This window comes from Oryzias melastigma, linkage group LG8 (assembly GCF_002922805.2).
Source record: "Oryzias melastigma strain HK-1 linkage group LG8, ASM292280v2, whole genome shotgun sequence".
NCBI classification, from domain to species: Eukaryota; Metazoa; Chordata; class Actinopteri; order Beloniformes; family Adrianichthyidae; genus Oryzias; species Oryzias melastigma.
This window is the reverse complement of record NC_050519.1, coordinates 18,657,179-18,682,348: the sequence shown is the minus strand read 5'-3', so window position 1 is coordinate 18,682,348 and position 25,170 is coordinate 18,657,179. Positions and strand designations below refer to the sequence as shown.

At 40.7% G+C, this 25,170-nt stretch overlaps 1 protein-coding gene across 1 annotated transcript; it reads left to right on the top strand.

The window, feature by feature from the left end:
• The first annotated feature begins 2,530 nt into the window (after nucleotides 1-2,530).
• On the top strand, nucleotides 2,531-15,937 carry LOC112145936 (interferon-induced very large GTPase 1-like). Its single transcript, XM_024271425.2, has 4 exons — nucleotides 2,531-2,565; nucleotides 2,729-2,837; nucleotides 9,108-9,136; nucleotides 9,406-15,937. Exon 4 carries the CDS (start codon nucleotides 9,496-9,498, stop codon nucleotides 14,251-14,253), a length of 4,758 nt encoding a protein of 1,585 aa, XP_024127193.2. The 5' UTR covers nucleotides 2,531-2,565; nucleotides 2,729-2,837; nucleotides 9,108-9,136; nucleotides 9,406-9,495; the 3' UTR covers nucleotides 14,254-15,937.
• Nucleotides 15,938-25,170: the final 9,233 nt, after the last annotated feature.

Below are 25,170 nucleotides of genomic sequence, written 5' to 3'. Positions count from 1 at the left end.
ATACAGTATTTCATGGATCCTCTATAATGTAATGATCTGCTGTCATTAACAACATCTCTGTCTTTCTTCTAAGTCATGAGCCTTGAAGGAAGGGTTGTGAAATTATTCTAAGCTTGTTAGCAAAGCATCACAGCCTTTCACATGTGATGGAAGTGTTTTAGCGGTTTATACTGGCGGTAAAGGCTAGAAACAAAAATTGTGATCTAAGTGTTTTCAGGACATTAATCATGAAATTCGCTTCACTTTTTCTGCATTGTGTTCGGTTTTATCTGACCCGCCATTATTGTCTTGCTAATGGTTTCGACTGAGAAAAACAAAATCAGAATAACTTTAACAATTATTAACCTTTAAGCAATTTCACTTTCTCAGCTCACATGATCCTCTTTTCTGTTTGATTGTTGGACATTATCTGCCATTTTCTCCCTTCGTTTCTTTCATGTGTTGCTTCAAGATTTCGTTTACAGTTAAAACATCTGCCAAAATGGTATCACAGAAGATATGAGCATGATCCACATTTTATTGTTTGAGTAATGAGAAAATTTGCAGTACTTAGAAGTTGACCAAAAATGAAACTGTTGTACTTATCTTTTGAACAGAATCAGATGGAGAAAGTCGATGACAGAGTCCCAAGAGGGAAACAGAGAAAATCTCATGCTATAAATGATAAAGGTAATTTAATATAGTGAAGAATCAAAGTTGAATGTACTTTAACTACTACTACTGGAGTTAAATAACTGTCTTTTTTTTTCTTCTTTTTTCCAGTTGTTCCTGAACTCATACTTGCATTGGTCGGAGACTCAAATTCCATTGAAAAAGGAGAAAGAAATCTCTTACTTGATCATGACGAGCAAACATCCGAAAATCAGTTTTCATCCAAACTGTATGACTTGTTTGGTCGACACATCTGTGTCTTGAACATGCTTGATCTCCCAAACATTGATTCAATCCCATCAAACCAAGAAGTTCATGCTTTTATCCTGCTGGTAGCAAACGGTCAGCACAGCAGTCATTACAGATCAGGAATGCAGTGGTTAGAGAAAACCTTTGGAAAACAATGTTTTCCTTATGTCATCACAGTTGTGACTCATAACCCACATGAAAACTGTGAAAATGCAATTACAGATTTAAAATCTTTAAGTTTTTCAGAGAAAAGATACCAAAAATCAGAAAGAAGAATGGATGAAAAGGAATTAGTAGCCCTTTTGGAAAAAATAGATCTTATGATCTCTGAAAACAAACCTCCATGCTACAGTTTTCTGACAAGAAAACACAAATCTCTAAGGAAAAAAAAAATCGTCACAGGTAAGATTTAAATATCAATGATTAAACAAGTGACTGTTTTATTTTTATTTTGAATCGAATTGAAGGAGGATTTGGTCATAGTGGAAATGCATTAACAAGAAGATTACCGGTAGACAGAACAAAACAAGACAAGTCGTCAAGAAGGGAAGAACAGAAAACAAATAGAACTCGGGTCTGCATCATTCATGCACCTGAACCAACACAAAAATGACGGACAAGTCTTTCATGATCAATGGTCGTAAATGGATTAAATGTAAAGGAAACAAGTATTCCTTAAAGATGCAAAATAAGATAACACTTCAGAGGTCTTAAAAGTTTTTGAGTTAAAATATCTTCTTTGTATTTGACTCATTCCCTGAGCAGTGAACTAGAAACTTTACTCGATCAATGGAAAGAATCAGTAAACTTGCTCCAGATTAATTTTGGCAATGAGTTTAACTTTGTTGTCAATAAGGATTTGGAAAGTTAAGGAAAAACAGAACGGCCAAGTCAACAGCTTTCAGTTTGTTTTGAATAAACAAAGACACACTTAAGTAAGATTTGATTCAATAAATGTATTTGTAGTATTAACTACAAATAAGAAGAATTTGAATTATTGTTTGAAAAGGAGTGGGAAGAAGCAAACTTAAATAATCCCACCCCTTCTGAGTTATTTCATTTAATAGCTTTGCATAGTTTTCACAATCCAGTTCGGATCAGATTTTCCCACGTAACAAAATCATGTGATTATCCTCAGAAAACATTATTTGATGTTTTCAGTAAGTTGCAATAACATCATGTAACTCATATGAAATAGTCATTGATTATCACCAGAATACAATGTCATATTAATCCAGAAATCACCCCTTCATATTGCAGATCAATTTTTTAAGTATTAATCATTAATACAAATCACATAGTGTATTATTGTTGTACCAGTAGTGTTCGGTTGGGGGTGTGAGGGACTGTAGGTCATTGGACGGTCATGTAAACAGAGAGCTCTCAGCAACATAGATCATAAAGAGGGGCAGTGCAGAGGTGAATTTCTATTGAACTACTGCTCCCCAGACAACAAAAGTTGTTTGTTTTTTTTTCGTTTTGGCTAGACACGGCATAATCATTAAAAGACCACTAAGAATAATTTGAAAATACTGTAGACCATAAGATGATTGGAGTGGGACTGCAAATTGATAAACAAAGTGAAATCATGAACCACATTGAGTCAAACTGATCCTTTCTTTTGCAGATTCCTTTGAAACGGACACTAGTGGAAACAAATGCAAGGTCAGACATTTCTTCAGCAGAAAAGGATAATTCCTCAATTTCTTTCTTCTTAGTTTCATGTCAGACAGACCATAATAATAAAATATATCAAATTTGCTCTGCTCTTATTTTGACTAAAAACAAGTTTCTCGTAACAGTAAAATTAAACGCATTCCTTTCTCAGAGGGATCCAGTAAAGAAGAAAGAAAGAGCTGAACATCCCAAAAAGACAGACAACAACAGAGCAGGAAAATCTGAAGAAAGATCTGTTCCTGATGAAGCAGATGAAAATGGTGAAGTTCCATTAATAGTACAAGTGCTGCTATGCAATATGTATACTGGATTATACTTGTGTAAAAAGAGGCCTTTATTTGTATTCTGATATACTGACATAGCACTGTTGAAAGTAAAGTGCATATAAAAACGCTCTTCCAAATAGTTAATTTAATGCAAGCTAAATAGCACCTGCAGAGAAAATGGAGCAAAAATCATATGCAACTTTATTTCTGTACATAAGTTGTCACACATCCAATAGATGTTGAAGTGCAAAAAAAAAATTTGTTCTCTTAATAAACTTAAATTATTTATTGAGCTGAACTAGGTGTAAAACAAAATGACTGAAGTACTGGCATAAACAATATTTTTTTTGACCCATCCTTCCTTTCAGAGTTCTTCTTCCTGCAGGTCATAAGCTGTTCCAGCTATATGTTTACAAAACCAAACACCACTGCAATGCGTCACAAAAACTCTTTGGGTACAGCAAACTTAAGGTCATGCAGCCACAGCAAATATGCACCTGCAAAACAGTACAGGTACTGGCTGGGCACTTCTTCGCCGCAGGCTCAGGAATGGGGAAGTGACAAAAGACAAAAAAAAAGAATTAGACGTGTTAGTCCACCCTAACAATCTACTTAATCACAAAACGCCTGCCTGGCACAGATTAACAACAAACATTTCTTCATGAACTCAATCAAGGCTGAAACTAAAAGGACAGCAGGCTACAGCAATGGCACTAAAAACAGAAATACAAAACATTACCACACAGGATTAACCAAAACTTTAAAGGCCTCGTGCGGTGAAAATCGTGATTTTTCTTAAACTGCAATAAAACATTAGTATTTATGTCACAAATGAACCCCCGTATAATTATTTTGTTATCCGCGGCCCCGTGCACTCTCTTCAGGCGCTCAAAGATAGTGCGGTCACTCAGATTTTGTGCAGCCACCGAAAAGTAGGTCATAGGTCGTGTGACGTCAGTACAGGAACATCCAGCTAGATCTGCTAGTGTTGTGATGACTTTCTGGGAATGGAATTACTTAACATAATAGAATTTGGACTGCCGTGGATTTGGGGATTCAAATGGGATAATGGTGAATAGGTGTGTGGAATTTGGGTGCAGTAATGTGCCGAAGAAGGGGGTCTCCCTTCATGAATTTCCCGTTTCAATAAAGGAGAGGGGCGCTCTCCGGTCAGGGGAAGGCTTTGAGCCCTCCCCGGCCCTCCGGAGGAGGAACGCGGGGGGTGTACAGGCACCTGGCGAGCGCGCGTCGTACGGCCAGGGTGAGGCCGCCGCGCCGCGCTGAGGGGGGTTTGCGGTTCCAAGGCCCCGGGCCAGGCATGGGGGGCGCCGTGGGTTCGCCGCACAACTGTCCGGCGCCAGCAGCCGAGCCCGCACAAAGGGTTTTTACTCCCTCCCGGGGCCGTGAGGCCGGCGGGGGTGGCCTCTGCGCGGGTCCTCTTTCCCGACGGCCGGCAGGGTCCTCTTGCGCGCGGGCGAGGGAGGCCGAGAGGGCGGCGAGCCCACCCGTCGCCACAGCAGCTGCAGACCCGGGCGGGGGGGCTCCGTTCACCTCGGCCCTGGTGGAGGACGACAAAGGACGCTCCGCGGCTGCGGCGGCGCCTTTCCTTTTCCGGTAATGATCCTTCCGCAGGTTCACCTACGGAAACCTTGTTACACTTTTACTTCCTCTAGATAGTCAAGTTTGATCATCTTTTCCCCACCATCGCCGTATGAGCTTTCACCATCGTCATCCGAAGCCCCTGGATCCTCAGATGAGGAAACCTCCGGTTCAAACTGGTAGGGCTGTACACCCTCCGAACCCTGTGTCGTTAAAATTCAGTGTTTGATGAAGGGTCATCACCTTCATCCAAAGAAATATCCGCTAAATCGTGGTCTACCTCGCTTCTCAAACCGTCCGCCATTGTTGTTTACACTCTGGGATCCCTGAAGTGACGTCACGCGCAGCCCCCACCCATCACCACCTATCGCCCAAATTTAGAGCTGTGCACGACCATAAAATCATCAATAAAATCGCGTTGGATCATTTTAAGTGAATATTTTTATCAGATTCGTTTTCCAAGTTCCATTGACTTTCTAAATTAAAAAAAAAATTGCCACTGCACAAGGCCTTTAATACTTATAATTTGCTGCATGGTTATAACTTCTGTCCCACTCTCACGCTCAGTCCACCCTCTCATCAACATTGTGACGAAGAGGCTGAGACGTTTGGATCCATAAGCATATGGTTTAATGGACAAGGGCAAGACATAAGCGTGGTCAGAGTCCAAGGTGGAGATGGAGGTGGCGTAAAAAACAGGTGTGACAAGTTCAGGGCAAGAGAAAAAGAAAACCCAAATCAGATATATCTAAACGCCATATTTGTGGTCTATGCCAAATCCTGAGGACCAGAAGTGAGTATCTTAAAGGGAGAAGCAGGTAAATCATTTGGACAGATAAGGTTCATCATGGCCGGAGCAAGAGAGGGGAAATCCAGTGGTCAAATTAAATTATTATTCGTGAAATCGGGCAGAAGAAGCAAGAGCTTTGGAGTTGACGCAGGGCAATGTGGCAATGTAGCTGACAGACAGCGCTGTTATATTAGCACATGGAAATAGAGTTAAACATGTCGAGAGGGGTGAAATTTGTCAAAGTAAAAGCTGAGACCGGATGTTATGCTAAAATAGGGCCAGGCCTGAATTGCGTAGTGCCCTAGGTGCAAAAAGAATAATGCAATTGTCAAAGTGTAAACAACTACCATTTATAAATACTATTTATAATATAACACAAGTTTAGTTTAATATGCTGGAGATAATGGGAATCAAAAGGTGATTTCCTTTGTGCCAGTCTTTCACTCAACCAATAGACATCTGACATGGATTCTTTCTACCCCTCCTTAAACCGCCACCTTAACGTGGTGGAGGGGTTTGAGTGCTTGAGTGATCTCAGGAGCTAGATGTCGGGGGCTTTTGCACCTGGTAGGGTCTCCCATGGCAGACAGGTCCTGAGTGACGAGCCAGACAAAGAGCGGTTCAAAACCCCCTTTATGAGTGACAACACCAGAGATACCGTTACGTCGCCCGGATTGGCGTCACCGGGGTCCCACCCTGGAGCCAGGCCTGGGGTTGGGGCTCGGAGGCGAGCGCCTGGTGGCCGGGGCTCCTCCCATGGGCCCCGGTCGGGTCCAACCCGAAGAAGCGACGTGGGATCACTCCCCAGTGGGCCCACCACCTGCAAGGGAGCTCTGAAGGGGCCGGTGCATTGTGGTTAGGGTGGCAGTCGAAGGCGAGTGCCTCGGCGGCCCAAACCCCGGTCATGGAATCTGGCTTTTGGGACATGGAATGTCACCTCTCTGGGAGGGAAGGAGCCTGAGCTGGTGCGAGAGGTTGAGAGATACCGACTAGATATAGTTGGGCTCACCTCGACGCACAGCCTGGGCTCTGAAACTCAGTCCCTCGAGAGAGGCTGGACTCTCTACCACTCTGGAGTTGCCCATGGTGAGAGGCGACGGGCTGGGGTGGGCTTACTCGTGAGCCCCCAGCTCAGCCGCCAGGTGTTGGAGTTCGTACCGGTGGACGAGAGGGTCGTGTCCCTTCGCCTTCGGGTGGGGGACAGGTCTCTGACTGTAGTTTCGGCTTACGGGCCGAACAGCAGTTCGGAGTACCCGGCCTTCTTGGTGTCTCTTGAAGGGGTACTGGAAAGTGCCCCAACGGGGGACTCCGTCGTCCTCCTGGGGGACTTCAATGCCCACGTGGGCAATGACAGTGGCACCTGGAGGGGCGTGATTGGTAGGAATGGCCTCCCTGACCTGAACCCGAGCTGTGTTTTGTTGTTGGACTTCTGTGCACGTCATAGTTTGTCCATAACAAACACCATGTTCGAACACAAAGGTGTCCATCAGTACACCTGGCATCAGGACACCCTAGGTAGGAGATCGATGATCGACTTTGTAGTCGTTTCAGGCGATCTCCGGCCGTGTGTTCTGGACACTCGGGTAAAGAGAGGGGCAGAGCTGTCCACTGATCACTACCTGGTGGTGAGTTGGATTCGCTGGCGGGGGAGGAGGCCGGAAAAACTCGGCAGACCTAAACGTACTGTGAGGGTCTGCTGGGAACGTCTGGCTGAGCCCTCCGTCAGGGAGGTCTTTAACTCCCACATCCGGGAAAACTTCAAGCAGGTACCGAGGGAGGTTGGTGACATAGAGTCCGAGTGGACCATGTTCTCCACCTCTATTGTCTCTGCTGCTTTCCGGAGCTGCGGTCGCAAGGTCTCTGGTGCCTGTCGCGGTGGCAACCCCCGAACCCGGTGGTGGACACCGGAAGTAAGGGTTGCCGTCAAGCTGAAGAAGGAGTCCTATCAGGCCTGGCTGGCTTGTGGGACTCCAGAGGCAGCTGACAGGTACCGGCAGTTTAAGCGAGCTGCGGCCCGGGCTGTGTTGGAGGCAAAAACTCGGTCCTGGGAGGAGTTTGGTGAGGCCATGGAGAAGGACTATCGGTTGGCCTCAAAGAGATTCTGGCAAACCATCCGGCGTCTCAGGAGGGGAAAGCAGTTTTCTGCAGGCACCGTTTTCGGTGCAGGTGGGGATCTGCTGACCTCAACTGGGGACATTGTCGGGCGGTGGAAGGAATACTTTGAGGATCTCCTCAACCCTGCTGACACGCCTTCCGTTGAGGAAGCAGAGGCTGAGGACACTGGGGTGGAACTGTCCATCACCCAGGCTGAGGTCACCGAGGTAGTCAAAGAGCTCCTCGGTGGCAAGGCTCCAGGGGTGGATGAGGTTCGCCCCGAGTACCTCAAGTCTCTGGATGCTGTGGGAGTGTCTTGGCTGACACGTCTCTGCAGCATTGCGTGGCAAACAGGAACCGTACCACTGGACTGGCAGACTGGGGTGGTGGTTCCCCTTTTCAAGAAGGGGGACCGGAGGGTGTGTTCCAACTACCGGGGAATCACACTCCTCAGCCTCCCTGGGAAAGTCTATGCCAGGGTACTGGAGAGGAGAGTCCGTCCGATAGTCGAACCTCAGATTCAAGAACAACAGTGCGGTTTCCGTCCTGGTCGTGGAACAGTGGACCAGCTCTACACCCTCTCCAGGGTGCTGGAGGGTTCGTGGGAGTTCGCTCATCCAGTCCATATGTGTTTTGTGGATTTGGAGAAGGCGTTCGACCGCGTTCCCCGTGGTGTCCTGTGGAGGGTGCTCTGGGAGTATGGGGTCCGGGGAGCCTTACTCAGGGCTGTCCGGTCTCTGTACGACCGGAGCAGGAGCTTGGTTCGCATGGCCGGCAGTAAGTCAGACCTGTTCCCGGTGCATGTTGGACTCCGGCAGGGCTGCCCTTTATCACCGGTTCTGTTCATAGTCTTTATGGACAGAATTTCTAGGCGCAGCCAGGGGCCGGAGGGGGTCTGGTTTGGGGACCACAGGATTTCCTCTCTGCTCTTTGCAGATGATGTTGTTCTGTTGGCTCCATCGAACCGGGATCTCCAGCATGTATTGGAGCGGTTTGCAGCCGAGTGTGAAGCGGCCGGGATGAGGGTCAGCACCGCTAAGTCTGAGGCCATGGTTCTCGACCGGAGAAAGGTAGTTTGTCCTCTCTCGGTGGGTGGAGTGCTCCTGCCTCAGGTGGAGGAGTTTAAATATCTTGGGGTCTTGTTCACGAGTGAGGGAAGATCGGAACGTGAGATCGACAGGCGGATTGGAGCGGCGTCCGCTATTATGCGGTCGCTGTACCGGTCCGTTGTGGTGAAAAGAGAGCTGAGCCAGAAAGCAAAGCTCTCAATTTATCGGTCGATCTTTGTTCCTGTACTCACCTAGGGTCATGAGCTCTGGGTCGTGACTGAAAGAACGAGATCCCGACTACAAGTGGGCGAAATGAGTTTTCTTCGCAGTGTGGCTGGGCGCTCCCTTAGAGATAGGGTGAGGAGCTCAGTCACCCGGAGGGAGCTCGGAGTAGAGCCGCTTCTCCTCCCCATCGAGAGGAGCCAGTTGAGGTGGTTCGGGCATCTGATCCGGATGCCTCCTGGACGCCTCCCTGGTGAGGTGTTCCGGGCATGTCCCACTGGGCGAAGGCCCCGGGGAAGACCCAGGACACGCTGGAGAGACTATGTTTCTCGGCTTGCCTGGGAACGCCTCGGGGTCCCCCCAGAAGAGCTGGAGGAAGTGGCCGGGGAGAGGGAAGTCTGGGCATCTTTGCTTAGACTGCTGCCCCCGCGACCCGGTCCCGGATGAAGTGGAGGAAGATGTATGGATGGATGGATTCTTTCTTACTAATCACTTGTTCTGGTTCTTCAGGTTTTTTGTATGTGGACAACACAACAAAGGTAAGACAATAATCATGTTCAGAAGGATTCTTATTCTTTTTTCTTCCATCTGCTGTTTATTTTTTTATGGTACTCTTTAACCCTTTCTGGCTTTATAACTGAGTATTTACTGCTTATTTACTTTAAAATGTATTAGTCTTTGTAATAACTGAAAATTAATACCCTTTTAAAGAAAAAAATAAGCTTTTAGTTCACTATAATAACATTCATACAATAAAGACTTGAAATATTCTATTTCTTCATCCTCTGAACTCAGTTTTTCTTTGCAGGGCCCAGGTGGTGCTGGAGTCTATAAAGCTACTGTTAGGCCAAGAAGATTTTTCAAATCTAAATTCTGTGGATTTAGAAATATTTTTTCAATGTTTATTTCTAAATCAAATCGGCAGTCAAAGAATATTCCTGTAGAAAACCTTCAGAAGAATCATCAAAAAGAAGTTGAAGCCTTGTTCAGCAGACTTCATGATAGACAACAACAAAGGTTTTCATCAGCAGATTTTCTTACAATATATCCTCCTTTGAATCAGATCACTGACACACCTGAAAAAGATGCAGCTCAAGCTTTTCTTCAGAGGTTGACGGCATTAGATTACAGAGCCAGATACATTCCTGTTCAACCAGATAGTTCTGAGTCTGACTCAGTTTCTGAGAGTGTTAGCACAGATGATGATGATGATTTTTATGCTATTTTTAGCACTAATGTAGATTTTAGTCAGTTCAAACAGGATCATGTTCACCCCATGGACATCCAGATGGTTGTATTTCACTGCTCAGACAGCTTCCTGAAGCAGAGCATGATCACAAAGTTGTCACAGTGTCAGTACGCCTTACCTCTGCTTGTTCCTGATCGTGCTGCAGCAGATATTGAGTCTCCTCTGTGGACGTTCAGACAAATAAGAAAAACATGGAAGAAAACTGAAATCAGAGATAATTCAAAGAGTGTCACCATCAAGAGTCTACCGATCTGCAAAGCTGAAACTCCACTGGTGTCTTTCTTCCGTCTGGGTTCACTGTCTCAGTCTAAATCTCAGCTCATGAACACTTTGATCAACGACCGTCACAACACCTTCTTCCACAGAAACTGTCCAGGAAGCACCAAATCTCGTCATTTGATGGATGGAGTTGTAGAGATTGCCTGGTACTGTCCTGCTGGAAAAGACAATGATTCATTCTCTGACTGCATTGGCTTCTGTAATCTTCATGGTGATTCTCTGTTGATGGAAAAACAACGTGAAATACTGACTGAAATATCTTCAGTCTTAGTTGTTCTTGTACCAGCTCTGGAAAAAGGTCAGGAAAGTTCTAAAGTCATTTCCACTCTTATCAGATCTCCAAATCCTCTGATTGTTCTCACTGCTGATAATGACTGTGGTGCTGTTCAGATAAAACCACAAAAATACAAAGTGGGTCTGAAAGACAGAAGTCAGTCAGATGTTTCTGAAGAACTCAGAGAAATCATTAGAAAGATTTTGTCTGGATCAAACAAATCCTTCAATCTTGAGTTGATGTCCAACATCTCTGGAGTCAGAGTGGATGAAGACGACACAGTCTGTCAAAATGGAAAATCTGCTGCCATGAACATAGTGAAGCTGATTCAGGACATGGATGTTTCCAGGATCAAAGATACTTTTCTTCCTTGTCAAGGTCAACTTTGGCATGAGTGGTGCAGAACAAACAAAGAAAGATTTCACCTCAGAGGAAACATTGAGAAAGAAAAAAGTCAGAAAGATCAACAACTGATACAAATCCGACAGAAACAATGTGCTGCTTCCTGTAGTGAACTGATGAAATCATTCACTGACAGCCTCATGAGTTTGGAACAGAAAGACAAAGAATACTTCCTGAAATGGACTCAGATCCTGATAGATGAACTCTCCTCAAAGGATCTCTCTGCAATTCTCCAAAACTATGATGAAAAGTGGTCAGAGGTTTTGACTTTAAAGAAGAAACATGACAAATCTGATCAGTTAAAAGTCAAACAAACTGAGCTTGAACAAATATCACAGAAACTGCAGGCAGCAACCTTTGGTTTGGAGCACATCTTCAGAGAAATGTCACAGATCTATGAAGCCCATCAATCTCTAAAGAGACAAACACACTGCAGACACACTGAATGGGTTAAATACCCTGAGCTGGCTGCAGATCTGATGATATCTGGACATCCCATGGAGTTGATGGATGGTGATGCAGGTCACGTGCCTTTAACTTGGATCTCTGGTCTTTTACAGGAAGTCATCAAGAAACTGGGTGACCAGAGAGTTTTTGTGTTGTCAGTTTTGGGCGTTCAAAGCAGTGGAAAGTCAACAATGCTGAATGCCATGTTTGGACTGCAGTTTGCTGTGAGTGCAGGCAGGTGCACCAAGGGTGCATACATGCAGCTGCTCAAATTATCAGAGGAAATCAAGACAGACTTCAAGTTTGACTATGTTCTAGTGGTGGACACTGAAGGACTGAGAGCTCTTGAGCTGGAAGGTCACAACACTCTTCACCACGACAATGAACTGGCAACATTTGTTGTTGGTTTAGGAAACATGACACTGATCAACATCTTTGGTGAGAATCCAGCTGAGATGCAAGACATCCTGCAGATTGTAGTTCAGGCTTTCATGAGGATGAAGAAAGTTCAGCTTTCTCCAAGTTGTGTGTTTGTTCACCAGAATGTTACAGATATCACAGCTGCAGAGAAAAACATGGACGGAAAGAGACGACTGCAAGAAAAACTGGACAAGATGGCTCAACTAGCTGCTAAAGAGGAAGGATGTGAAGCTGAATGTTTCAGTGATGTTATTGCATTTGATGTTCAAAAAGATGTGAAATACTTTGCTCAGCTGTGGGAGGGAAGTCCACCAATGGCTCCTCCAAATCCAGGTTACAGTGAGAGTGTCCAAGAACTGAAGAGCTTCATCCTGTCTAAAGCTTCAGAGTCTGATGGAATCAAACTCTCACATTTCAGCAGCAAAATTCAGGATCTGTGGAACGCTCTGATGAATGAAAACGTTGTTTTCAACCTCAAGAACACTCAAGAAATCTCAGTGTACAGAAAACTGGAGGTCCAGTATGGAAACTGGACTTGGGCTCTGAGGAGTGAGATGCTGACCATTGAGAACAGACTTTATCCACAAATAGAAAAAAGACAAATTGGCAAGATCCTAATCAGTGATCTTTCTAAAGAAATCAGTAAAACATATGAACAAATAAAGACAGAAATCAAAGACTACTTTGAGAAAAATGAAGACAAAGAAATGTTGGTTCAGTGGCGTGGACGATTTCAAATCAAAATCACAGATTTTCATGAGGAACTTCTGACAGGAGTTAAAAGAAAACTGGATGAAGTCATTCAGCAGAAGAAAGCCTGTAAGAAGCTTGATGAGAAGGAAACAGATTTTGAGAACAAACTGCTGCAAAAAAGCAAAGAACTCGCTCACATGTTAAGAGGCACCATAAAAGATGAGGAGGAACTCAAGATGCAGTTTGACTCTGTTTGGAGTCACTGGGTTAAAGAATTAACTTCAGATACAAAACCCATTGAGGACATCAACCTGGAAGAAGATCAGTTAACTGTTCTCAATAATCTTGGTTTTGAATTGGCTTTATGCTATAAATTAAAGAGCAGTAAAAATTACAAAATCTTGCCTGAAACTAGGAATTACTTTGATTATGTTAACTTAAAGAAATATCATACCATTAATGCTGCATTGAAATATGTAGGAGTTGAACCTTTGTCACATGAGGATCAGGAACAGATCAGATCTTTCATTAAAGATGTCAAACAAAAATCACTGGAGATCATTCAGAGCAAACCTGTAGCAACAAGAGGATTCACACCAACTTACCTGCATGAAGTGGCTAAAAATGTTCAAGAAAATGTGACAGAATTTGAATCAAAGATGAAATTTACCTTTAAGAAGAAGTTCACAGTTGAGCTTCTGTTGTTTGTCTTCCATCAAACTGCTGGCTGGATTTTACAGTCTCACAAATTTTACAAAGACAACAATGATGCTCTGATCTACCTAAACAGCAAGAAAAATGAATATTTCAACATTTTCAGGAGTTTCTGTAAAGGAAGCTCATCTGCTGTGGTGTTTGGAGAAATGATCTGTCAGAAACTGAAGGTCTCTGCTGTTGAGGCTGTCTGTAACCAGACTGCTGTTGACCTTGCTGGAGAACTCAGGTGTAATGTCCCAGCATTCAATGGGAACAGGCTGAACCTGGAGAAACATGTGTTGAAGGATCTGGCAGAGAAAGAAGACTTCAACAAGTTCATGACCTACATCAGAGATCCAAGGGAGCAAGTAGAGGAATTTATAAGAAAAAAAGTGAAAAAATACATGTTCGAAGAAAACAAAAATAAAGCTCCACAAATCCTCCAGAAAAATTCAGACGACATCCAGAGATTCATCAGACAAACTTTATTCGAAGCAACAGAGAAGATTAAAACTGAAAAAGGAGACATAAACATGTGGGTGAAGGAGTTCTCCATTTCACTGAGATGTAAGCTGAAACTTACCATGAATACCATTTCCTGTCAGAACTTCAGAGACATAAACAATCTGGACTTTTTAAGAGTTGAAATAGAAAAAGGTCTTCAAATCATCTCTAAGGAGATGAAGAGCTTGTCTCTGACTGAGGTGATGAATAACAGACAGAAACCTGATGAAATCCTCATTGATCAGCTGTGTAACTGCTGCTGGGAACGATGTCCATTCTGTGCAGCTGTTTGCATCAACACCATCAAAGACCACAGTCCAGACAAACACAGTGTTCCCTTTCATCGACCCTCTGGAGTTAATGGATGGCACAAAAGAGCTTCAATGGAGCTAAACAATGATTTCTGCACCACATCCGTTGCAAGTGATAAAATTTTCTATCCCAGTCCTGAATCAGAGAAGAGCATTCCATATAAACTGTATCAAACTGCAGGAGGAAAATATGCGTCATGGAGCATTATTGCAGATGGATCTATGCTGCCATACTGGAAATGGTTTGTTTGTCGCTTTCAGAAGGAAATAGAAGATTATTATAAAGAGAAGTGTAAGGGCTGGGGAGAGATTCTGCCTGAATGGAGAAAGTACACTAAAGAAGAAGCTCTCAGAAGTCTGGATGAGATGTACAGTTTGTGAGAAAACTGCACACATGCTGGAGCATTGGATAGGTTCATTAGAATATTTTCAAGAAAGAAATGTTCATCTTATACTTACAATGAGCATAATGAGATAATACGGATACACCCGAAGCAATGAAACAGAACAACAGCTATTTATTCTCTTAGTAGTGTTTTATTTAGGTATACACCCAACACAATTCATGTCAAATTCACATGGAACACTTCTTCTTCACCGCGTGGCGACTTTACTGCTCGACATCGGTCCAAAAATGTGTTCATAAGCTTGACACCTTAGCTGTGTGTGGGAGGAGCTACAAGCTAATGATTTTTACTTATTGCTACATGGAGAGGTGTCTGTTTGTTGCTCATTGACAATGCAGGGAAGACACAAGTGATATTGAGAGATCGGATTTATTTAGTCTGAAAAGTTCTATAAAAAAAAAATGGTTATCAAGTTTCCATGTCTAGGTTCATGTGATCATTCAGTCTCTTCTAGTATGGTAAGTTTCAGTCCTGTTCTGGGAAATGCATCTGAATGATGGCCACTTCTGCAATGTTTCGGTGTCTCTGGGACACAGTGTGGAGATTCGCTGAGTCAGAGAGGGAAAAAAATTAAGGGACCATTTTATTATTGTGTCTTGAAAATACAACATAGAGTCAGAAGTAAAGTTATCTTTATTAGAATTAATTTTTATGAAATATAATTGTGTACTTTCTACTATACTGACTCTTTTTTTATTTTACATATCAGTGTCCTGCGAATCTGTTGTCAATAGAACATGTGGTGAAATATTTTATATTTTAAGTTTTAGCTTTTAACAAAAAGTTATTTTAAATTTTATGACAAATGTTTCACTTGTCATTACCTAAAATGGTGCGGGATTCACAAAATGTTGGAAATGATATGCGTTGAAAAGGACATTTAAGCTTTGACATATTGTTATATTTTTCTGTTTTTGCTTTTTATTAACATGATCACTAATCTAAATTTTAACAATAAAATCTGTCTAACACAAGAGACCTTCAATTCTTTTCTGTATGCTCAGCTGCTGGACCGGACAAGTTAAAATAAATAAATAAAATAAACAGCATTTTAGTGAGGGACCACTGTTCACAATATCCTGCCATCACTTAAATAAAATTTAGGCTACATGTTTTGTATACTTTGCTATTCTACTGTTTAATTTAGTGATGTGACATTCTGTATTGAGGCTTCACAGCATGTCATGAGTAGAGGAGGGGAAGGGTGTCTCTGCAATGTGCATCGTGGCTTGCTTTATTTAGGGGAGGATCTGAAAGTGAAGATATCCGAAGCCTCGCTGTCTGATTTATGAAATGGTTTTGACAGCAGCAAGAATCCCTCAGACTTAAAACAAACTCATTTTTTACATACTGGGAAAGCTGGACTGACTACATAAGTCAGAACAATATATAGAGATGTTAAACCTTGTGTATACCTGTTGACTTATTTGTTTTTTTTTTCTTTTTTGTTTCTTTTTAATTCATTAACTAGACACAAGGAGGGCACTAAGTGTAAATATGAACAAACAATGTCAATGTTAACTCTACTTGCTCTAACCTTTTGGTGTTGAGGTCTGCCCTTTTTTCTCTTTTTTTTTTTTTTCCTTTTCTTTGTGTGTGCGTTTTGTTTACATTGTTATTGTTCCAAAATCCAAATAAAAATTAAAGTTTAAAAAAAATAAAAGAATCCCTCAGGCTCCATTCAGAATGTGGTTGTTTGATGGAGAGTTGCTGTGAGTGAGAGTTTTGAGACCGTTTGAAGAGAGTTAAGAGATTTAGGAGAAACTGTTTTATTCATTTATTAAAATCAATAATGTGTCCCTCAGACTATCACTGGCCCTATCTCAATGTTATGAAAGCAAGACATTATTCAAATTCCAACCACCCTCAGTTTGGGATGAGAAGTGTAACTTGGTGTCAAGCTGGTACAGGTAGGGTACTGTGTAATACGTGGATGTCGGAGCTTTGTTTTGGACAAGTCACTCACTTGTTTTCTATTCACTTATGCTTTACAATTCTAGCCAATCATTTTATCTTTCCAGCTATTGTGGACGGGCTCATAGAAGAATGGGTGGGGCTATGGTGTTTGCAGAGCTTCAGTCAGTTCTGTACATTCATTCATTCATTCATTCATCTTCCTGTCCGCTTCGTCCCTTTCGGGGTCGTGGGGTTGCCAGAGCCTAACCCAGCTACCGATGGGCGAAGGCGGGGTTCACCCTGGACAGGTCGCCAGTCTGTCGCAGGGCCTCAATCACACACACATTCACACCTAGGGGCAATTTGGAGTCACCAATTAACCTATGAAGCATGTTTTTGGACGGTGGGAGGAAGCCGGAGTCCCCGGTGAAAACCCACGCATGCACGGGGAGAACATGCAAACTCCACACAGAAAGGTCCCAAAGGTCCCAAATCCCCCAGCCAGCCATCAAGATAAATAATATAAAACAAGCAAATTAGTTTAAAGATAGGGTCTCACACACACAAACACACACCCACACTCCAACACACTCACACTCGTCCCCGGGGGAACATCCTGGATCTGTTTATTAACTTTGTTCATTTTTTTCACGTTTTATGAAACTAGCAGATCAGAATTTGGTAATGGCAGATACTCAAAATCAAATGACTCTGAATTGGATAGAGACATCCCAACTTTCAAGAGACAGTTTTGAATCCAGTAGATTTCCTACTAGAGCAAACGAGGATCAAAAAGCATTGAACTGGAGTGAACCAATTGGATGAAAGGCTTCAATGCTTCTTCTGCCCAACAGAAGAATTTTCATATCAACCATTAAATGTGATCACAGAAGGGAATTAAACACAGTGAAAAGATCTTTCCAAACTTCTGCAGATATTATTTAAAGGGGCCATACCATGAAAAAGAATCTTTTAAGGTTTTAAGTGTATTATAATGTTCAATCCTCACTATAAACAACCTCAAAGCGGTATTTTGATCCATTCGGGCATTTCTGAGTAATCCTCTAAAAACCTGCACTCTTAGCAGCAGCCCCTCCCATACCCACGAAAATGAGCAAGTTCTCATGTGCTGATGTCCCAATGTGAAATCAGGCAGGAGGCGGAGCTTCAGGAATCGAGTTATTTTACTACCGGGTAGGAATAAAACTCACAAAAATTACTACTTTTTCATAAATAATGTGTTTTTCTGGTCTTCTAAAGGTAATATAAGATCATATATATGGATATAATTTACTCTGAAAGCCTAAAGAAAATCAGGGTTGGGCCTCTTTAACAAAATGATGGCTACAAACATTGACTGTTATTTCATAGTCTCAGAGTAACAATTTCTTAATACAATGAAATTACCATGTACTTTACTACTTTAAAAATAAAAGTACCTGGTGATAAGGTTCCAATTTTTTTTCTAGGAGGCTGTCAACGAAATAGTTGAGTTTATGACTTTTATAAACAAAAAGCAGGAGGGGAGGCAGATAGAAAACTTAGGCAAAAGAAATGAAATTAACAGCTCAAAACAATGCTGTGCTATCTTATCACTAAAATAAAAGAAAACAAGTCCAAATCATACAATAGGTGGCACCAACAACTAATGCTATGATAAAAAAAAAAAAAAATTAACATAACTTACTCCCCTTTTTTTTCTTTTCTTTTGTGTCTTGGTTTGAAATCCTTCTGTATTGTATAAAATGTTCTGGCTCAGCAGGTTTTTCTAATGTAGACAGAAGTGAAAACACAACAAAAGTCAAAGAATTCAGAGGGGTTTTTAAAAATCTCTTCTCTCTACAGTGTCTCTCCTTTTTGTTCTTATTCCTCTTCTATGTATTTTGAATATGTTCATTTTATACCAAAATACGTTTTATATTTATTGTCTTCAAACACTTCTATAAAAAAAATACTTTTAACAATTAAAAAAAATTAAAGATGTTGTTCTTCTATACATCATTATGTATTCATCCAATACACTTGCATATTAATTTGTATCATATTAACTTTTTTTTTTTTCCTTTATCCAATCGGCTGTCAAAGAATATCTGTAAAGGAAATCACCAGAAATTACGTCCAAAAATATTAAAGCCCTGTTCAGCAGACTTCAGGACAGAAGTTTTCATCAGCAGATTTTTATAAAATACATCCTCCTTTGAAACACATCACTGACCCACCCGAAAAAGAGACTTAGATCATCTTTTAAGAACCAAACTAGATTCTAATTAGTCCAAACAGGATCATGTTCACCCCATGGATCTTCAGATGGTTGTATTTCACTGACAGACAGCTTCCTGAAGCAGAACATGATCACAAAGTGTCAAAGTATCTCTGCTTGTTCCTGATCCTGGTGCAGCAGATACAAAGTGTCCTCTGTGGACGTTCAGACAATTAATTAAAATGTGGAAAAAAACTGAAATCAAAGATAAATCAAAGACTCTCACCATCACTTCTTTCTTCTGTCTGTGTTCACTGTCTTATTCTAAATCTCATCTCAGTATTCATTTCATATGTGAATTATAATTTTTGATTTCTGGAGATGTTAAAAATGAATTTTCTTACTGTGAGGTCAATAAAGTTTATAATATCTTAACAATATGTTATGAAGAAAGGGGTATAAATGCTGTTTAATTGTTGCATGATTATGTTTCTGTTTTAACATGTTTGATATAAAAAATTGAAGTAAAAGAAATGGATGAATTCTCTTCCTTAAGAATTCATTTATGAAATTATATTTTACCTACTTTTTCAGCAAAACTTAATACATTTTTTTAACCAACACCAGGTTTTGGGTTTTTTTCTTAATCTATGCAATATCCACAGAGCAGGACAGAAAACATAATTTTTTGTTGAGTTCTATTGACTTCAGTGTTATGATTTGGTCGGTAGAGAAAACCCAGGAACAGGAAGCACTCAAAACAATTACCAGGAAGTCCAAAGGTTTTAATGTACTGACAACAATACTTCATGGACAAGGTGAACCCAAAAGACACTGAGATGCAGATCCCAAAAATACACCTCCTATGGTATTACGGGCAGCTGTGGCTGTCTCACTGAGATCTTAGAGGGGAAGAGGAGATCTCAACAGAGACACAGCCAACTTTCACAGAAACCAAAATATAGTTAAATACAAAACAGGGGTCAGTTTGTAACATATTAATGTATCAAATTGATGTGTTTCTATTGAGGAAATGTGCTTTGAAGCTTTAGTTTTAACCAAGGAGAATAAAAAACGCAGAAGAAGAGCAGTTCCAGAGAGTGGATGTTTATGATGACGATCTTGTCTGTGAAATCTTATATGTTTTACTTCTCTACATTTAAATGGTTTTCCAATGCATATGAATCCTCATCTTAACTCAAACAAAAAAAAACAAAGCAAGAAAACATTCTAATGTAAAAAACTGTCAACAATGATGCATTTTCAGACCTCAAGACCCTCATAAAACTCTTTGGGTTTTATTTCAAATCATCCTTTTTTTAACTTCATTTTTTTTTCTGCTGTTATAATGCAGAGTAGCTTATGTCTTGCAGTGTGAATGCGTCAACCCCTCCAGCCACCAGGGGGCTCTATAACATAAAATTTAGCTTTGGCCAAATATACTTTATAAACTGACGGTCACGCTCCTGTCATAGACTATAAAACATTGAAGGAGCATTTTACGCAGACATTACAGTAAAATCAGTAAATGAACACCCAACGACATTTTAGTGCTTATTCTTTATGAATGTTATAAAACTGTTTGATTCTGATGTTCAGAATAAGAAACGCTTTGCTCAAAACAACCTATGAACCAAATCATTATGTGTCCAGACTTTACTATGGAATTTTACTAAGTATTTCTAAAAATATTAAGTTCAAAGAAGGCTAAATTTACTTTATTAAATTATGGTAATTAATGTTGAATGTCACTTGTTAAACATTAAGTTTAGTTTATTTATTTCATTTTCATAGCACACAGCAGAAACTTTTAACAGAAACTTTCATAATACTCTTGTCCTTGGTGAAAAGGAAATTAATCAAGCATTAACAAAATCTATATCTTTGTATTTTAGCAAAAATTGTTATGCTCTGTGTGTTTTGTTTGCTTTTTGTTTCACCTTGATTCTGTGCAGGCAGTCTGTGGGTCCTCCCTGTGCTCTGCTGCACGCACAGCTGTCTGCACTCAGCTGATTAGGCTGCACCCTATTTAAGTTGACTGCATTCCTCCCTCAGTGTTGGTTCGTCTTGTATGTTTTCTCCGTGCTTGTTAGCTTTTCTAGTTTATGTGTTTTTTCACAGCTCCTTTAGTTTTCCCTCTGAGGTGATTTTCTGTTATTAAAGACAATTTTTTGAACCTGAAACTTAGTTTGGTCCCTGCATCTGGGTCTCTGACTCCTGATCCGTGACAAAAATATGTCAACTGGCCAGAAGTAGACAAATAAAGAAAAACAAAAACAAGAAAGAAAGAACACAAAAATAAACCAAATAACAGAAGTATCTCAGAATTTAACCTGTTCTCAACGACCTTATAGTGCTTATTGTGTGATTGTTTGTTTGTTCAGTTTTTTTAAATGTTATAATTGAGCAAAACTCTTTAATTTTTTTAAGATAATTACATAGTCTGATCCCCTGCACCAAAACACTTTTTCCTTCCTTTTAGTTCTGAATTTATTGGTTTGGAAAATGTCATGTTCTTTTATATTGTAATTGCTCTTTTTTCAGACTTTTGTGTGTTATGTGGCAGACTTTTGTGATATACACACGTTTTAGGATGGAATGATCTAAGTCTTTAAATGTTCATATTTTCAGCTTTATAAACAGTGGTGTAGATGGCTCCAAATAATTACTCCCAGTGAGGATTCTTATTGCTCGTTTCTGTAATACAAATATGGATTTTACTGATTTCTTTTTCACAATACCTAACATTTATATGCAATATATCAGATATAAAACAATTAATGAAATATATAAGCGGTATTATGATTTTTTTGTCCAACGACCATTTGACCTTATACAACATTGCTATTGTTTTTGCTATTTTTGTTTTTATGTAGTTTATATGTGACTTCAGTGTATTTTATCATCAATGATTACTCCTAGAAACTTAGTTTCTTTCACTTGTTTGATTTGAAAGCCTGCAATTTCAAATGAGATATTAGTATTCATCTTGTGGTTGCTAAATATCATGAACTATGTTTTTTTTTTTACAGTTATTTGATAGTTGATTTATATCAAACCATTTTTTATTTTTTTTTCCAACTGAATTAGCTCTTTCATTAGTTTTATGTCATCACCCATATGGTAAAACGTAGTATCATCAGCAAATAAAACGCATTTTAAAAATTTGGATGCACTGGTGATATAATTTATATACAGTAGATGTTAAACGGTTTGGGACCAAAGACTGGCCCTTTGGGTACTCCGCATGTGATAAAATTAAAGTTCCACTATTTGTCACGCAGCTAGGTGTGTGAAATTTGTTCTCTGTATTTGACCCATCCCCTGGGGGAGCGGTGAGCTGCAGACACAGCCGCGGTATGGAACCATTTGGTGGTTTAACCCCCAGTCCAACTTCTTAGTGCTGAGTGTCAAGCAGGGAGGCACTGGGTCCCCTTTATAGAGTCTTTGGTATGACTCGGCCGGGATTTGAACCCACGACCTTCCAATCTCAGGGTGGACACTCTATCACAAGGTCACTGAGCTGGTATGAAACTTAATGTGGATTTCATGTCATTAATTTGTACAAACTGTTTTCTGTCCGTTAGAAAGCTGGTAATCCATTGAAGGGTGACTCCTCTGATGCCATATTTACTCATTTTTTTCAATAATAGATTTGTGGTTTATGGTGTCAAATGATTTTTTGAGTTTGATAAGAATACTGATGAGGTGCTTGTTCCTGCCAACTGTTGTGAATATTTCTTCTGTTAACTCCATTAGCTTCAATGTTGTAGAGTGATTTTCTCTGAACCCGTACTGTCTACTGCTAAAGGTACCCTCTTTGTCTAGGAATTTATCTAATCTGGCAACAAATAATTTTTTCAATATTTTGGAGAATTGTGACAGCAGGGATGTCTGTAATTACATATTATGTGTCTCTTTCTGCTTTTATAAATGGGTATTATCTTTGCGGTTTTCATTCTATCAGGAAACGGTCCAATTGAAAATGACAAATTAGATATAGAGGTGAATAGTTGTAAAGCGTCTTCGAATATGTTTTTTTATATATATAAATTGTCACAATTGATCTTTTGTTCACAGATTTCTTAACTAAGATGATTACTGTATCTTTTGTGACAGCATTTAAAAACATGCTGTTTACATTATCTTCTACAGTTTTACCTGCTTCATGATCCTCATTGGTTGTAATATTTTTGGCCAAGTTTGGTCCAACACTAACTAAAAGATGATTAAATTAATCTACTATATTCTTTGTTTCATATAATTCAATGCCATCTTTTTCAAAATTGTTTGAGAGTGATCCATGTGTTTGATCCTTACCCAACACCACGTTAATAATGCCCCATGTTGCTTCTGCTTTCCTCCAACAAAAATCAAAAATCAAAATCATTACTAATCCTTGACATGCTTGAGTTACCTAAGTCAATAATAAAGTCACCACATACATAGGAAGAGTTATTCCAGTTTCCACTGAACACTTAGTTATCGCATCTGTAAACAATCCAACACAGGTGCCTGGTGCTCTGTAAACACAACTTACTTTTCCAGATGTAGAGGCAAATTTTTATCACATTCCTTTCCCAAGTCATATTTTTTATTCGGTTTACTTTGTATAAATCCATAAGTAGATATTAGGGATTTTTCTTTTATTTGTAGGCATTGTATTTCTGTAATTTACAATTACAGAATGTTTAGGTTCCATTTTAATTTATTCCATGTGTAAAGGTTAGTAAGCCTTTCTAATAGGGGTACAAGTGTTGTGCTTGCTTTGGTCATCTAACAGGTTGGCAGGTCTCTGCCTGCACCTGTCAGTCCCTTTTAACTCCTGTGTCTTCGTTTGGAAGGCGTGTGAAAGAGAGAGAGATGGATGGATGAATGGATGGAGGGAGGGAGGGAGGGAGGGACGGAGGGAGGGACGGACGGACGGACGGATAGATGGATAGATACTTTCTTAATCCCAAGGGAAATTATGGCAGTCTGTGTGTTTTTTCACCCTGGCCTGACTTGAAATGGTGAGTGGATGTAGTAGAGCAGGCTTCAGAGATAGACCCCCTGACAGCTGAAGAGTGGTCCTGCAGTGTATCTGAATCACGCCCGCCCCAATCCTGCCTCTACAACATCCAGCCAGAGTGATGGAGTGCCCCTAACCCAGAACAATCTTACAACAGAACACCACAGACTTCAGTTGTCTGTTAAACCAGAACACCAAATATTTATTTTGTAAAGGGGCTAACCTCTGTGGTAGATTGTAGATACATATTTATACCTGCTAAGCACTCTGGATGGATGCAAACTGCATTTCGTTGCTGTGTACCTGTGACATGTGCAATGACAATAAAGTTGAATTCTATTCTATTCTATTCTATTCTAAAAACATAAACTATTACACTCCACTTGGAAGTCCAAAGAAAACAAATTAAAACTTAGAAACCAGATCAGTTATTTGACAGCCCAATATAAACATCAAACAAAACTTGAGTCAGTAAACAAACCAAAATAGCTAACAACACAGAAATAAGTTATCAATCTCCCTATGTAGGGTGTTAGTGGAGGCGATCTTTTTAAAAGAAATGGAATAAAAGGAAATAAAACCGAATTTTAGTTACGACCCAATATGAAATGAAAATGAAACAAATGACAAGCAATGATTAATAATTCAAAATAGCTGAGTCCTTGGTCTCCTCAGACCAACTAACATCAAAACAAAAGAACATCAGGTCAATCTTCTCCTAGCTAGGAGTCAAGACGTTCAAAAACAGTGGTAAGTCAGTTTTGTGCAGTTCTTTCCTGTTGGAAATCAGATCAACTGTTCGCATTCCAGACTGGATCGCCAGTCAACTTAAGTGTTCAAAAAAAAGTCACGCTTGTCTCTGGGGCCTCGGTCACTTCCAGAGCTTGAACTGGGTTTCCAGCTCGGACAAAAAAAATAGGAAAATAGAAATAAAAACAGTACCTATTTTCTTGAAGGACAGTATACCAGGGCAGGGAATTACCAGGGCGAAACAATGGAGTGCTAGCTGCATGGCAGGGAAATCCTCCTTTCAGCCACTACTTAATACTGCTGCCCAGCTCTCCCCGAGACCTGGCTCTCTCCACCACCACCAGAGGGCTGTCTCGGCTCGGACGCTCCCACCTCTGGAAAACCCGATGACTGCGGCCTGCTCGTCTTTTCCACACGTGTTGGCTATCGTCCCGCTCTGCTCACGTGGTTAGACCGAGATTCCGCCGCTCAAAAAATAAACATGTTACAAACCGTCTAGGAAGGAAAGTACAAGGACTGCATATTTATAGCATTTTCCCTCGTTTCTTTCAGCGCGCGCTACTTTTTCATCCGTCTTCACTCTCCTTCGTTTCTTTCGCGTCTCTCCCGCGCCTGACGTCATCTTCGGTCCGGCTGTCACTTTTCATCCTCCGTTACACATGCCATTTTACTTATACTTTCCCCAGTTACTAAACTATTTCAATTCCTTTCATTTTTTGATCATTTGACTTATGACCCTTCTTTTTCTTTGATCCACACATTCCCGTTTCTGGTCGGTGTGGATACAATTATCTTCAGTTTCTTTAATATTCTTCCTCTCTGGCAATGGTGCCATTTTTTTTTTCTTTCTTTTGTTAGATGCTCGTTTATGTACAAATTGGACCCTCTCAGCTGTTTTGCTTGTTGTAGTACACTATTTCTCACTTTTCTGCTAGTAACTCTCATGATGATAGTCAGTTTTGCTTTATCAGATTTCTTGGGTACCGTGTGGCATATAGAGGTGGCTTTATCAAGTACATTTATATTCTTGCTGC

Excerpts from the sequence above, each read along its gene's own strand:
- LOC112145936 (XM_024271425.2), top strand. The coding sequence starts at position 9,496 with ATGTTTATTTCTAAATCAAATCGGCAGTCAAAGAATATTCCTGTAGAA.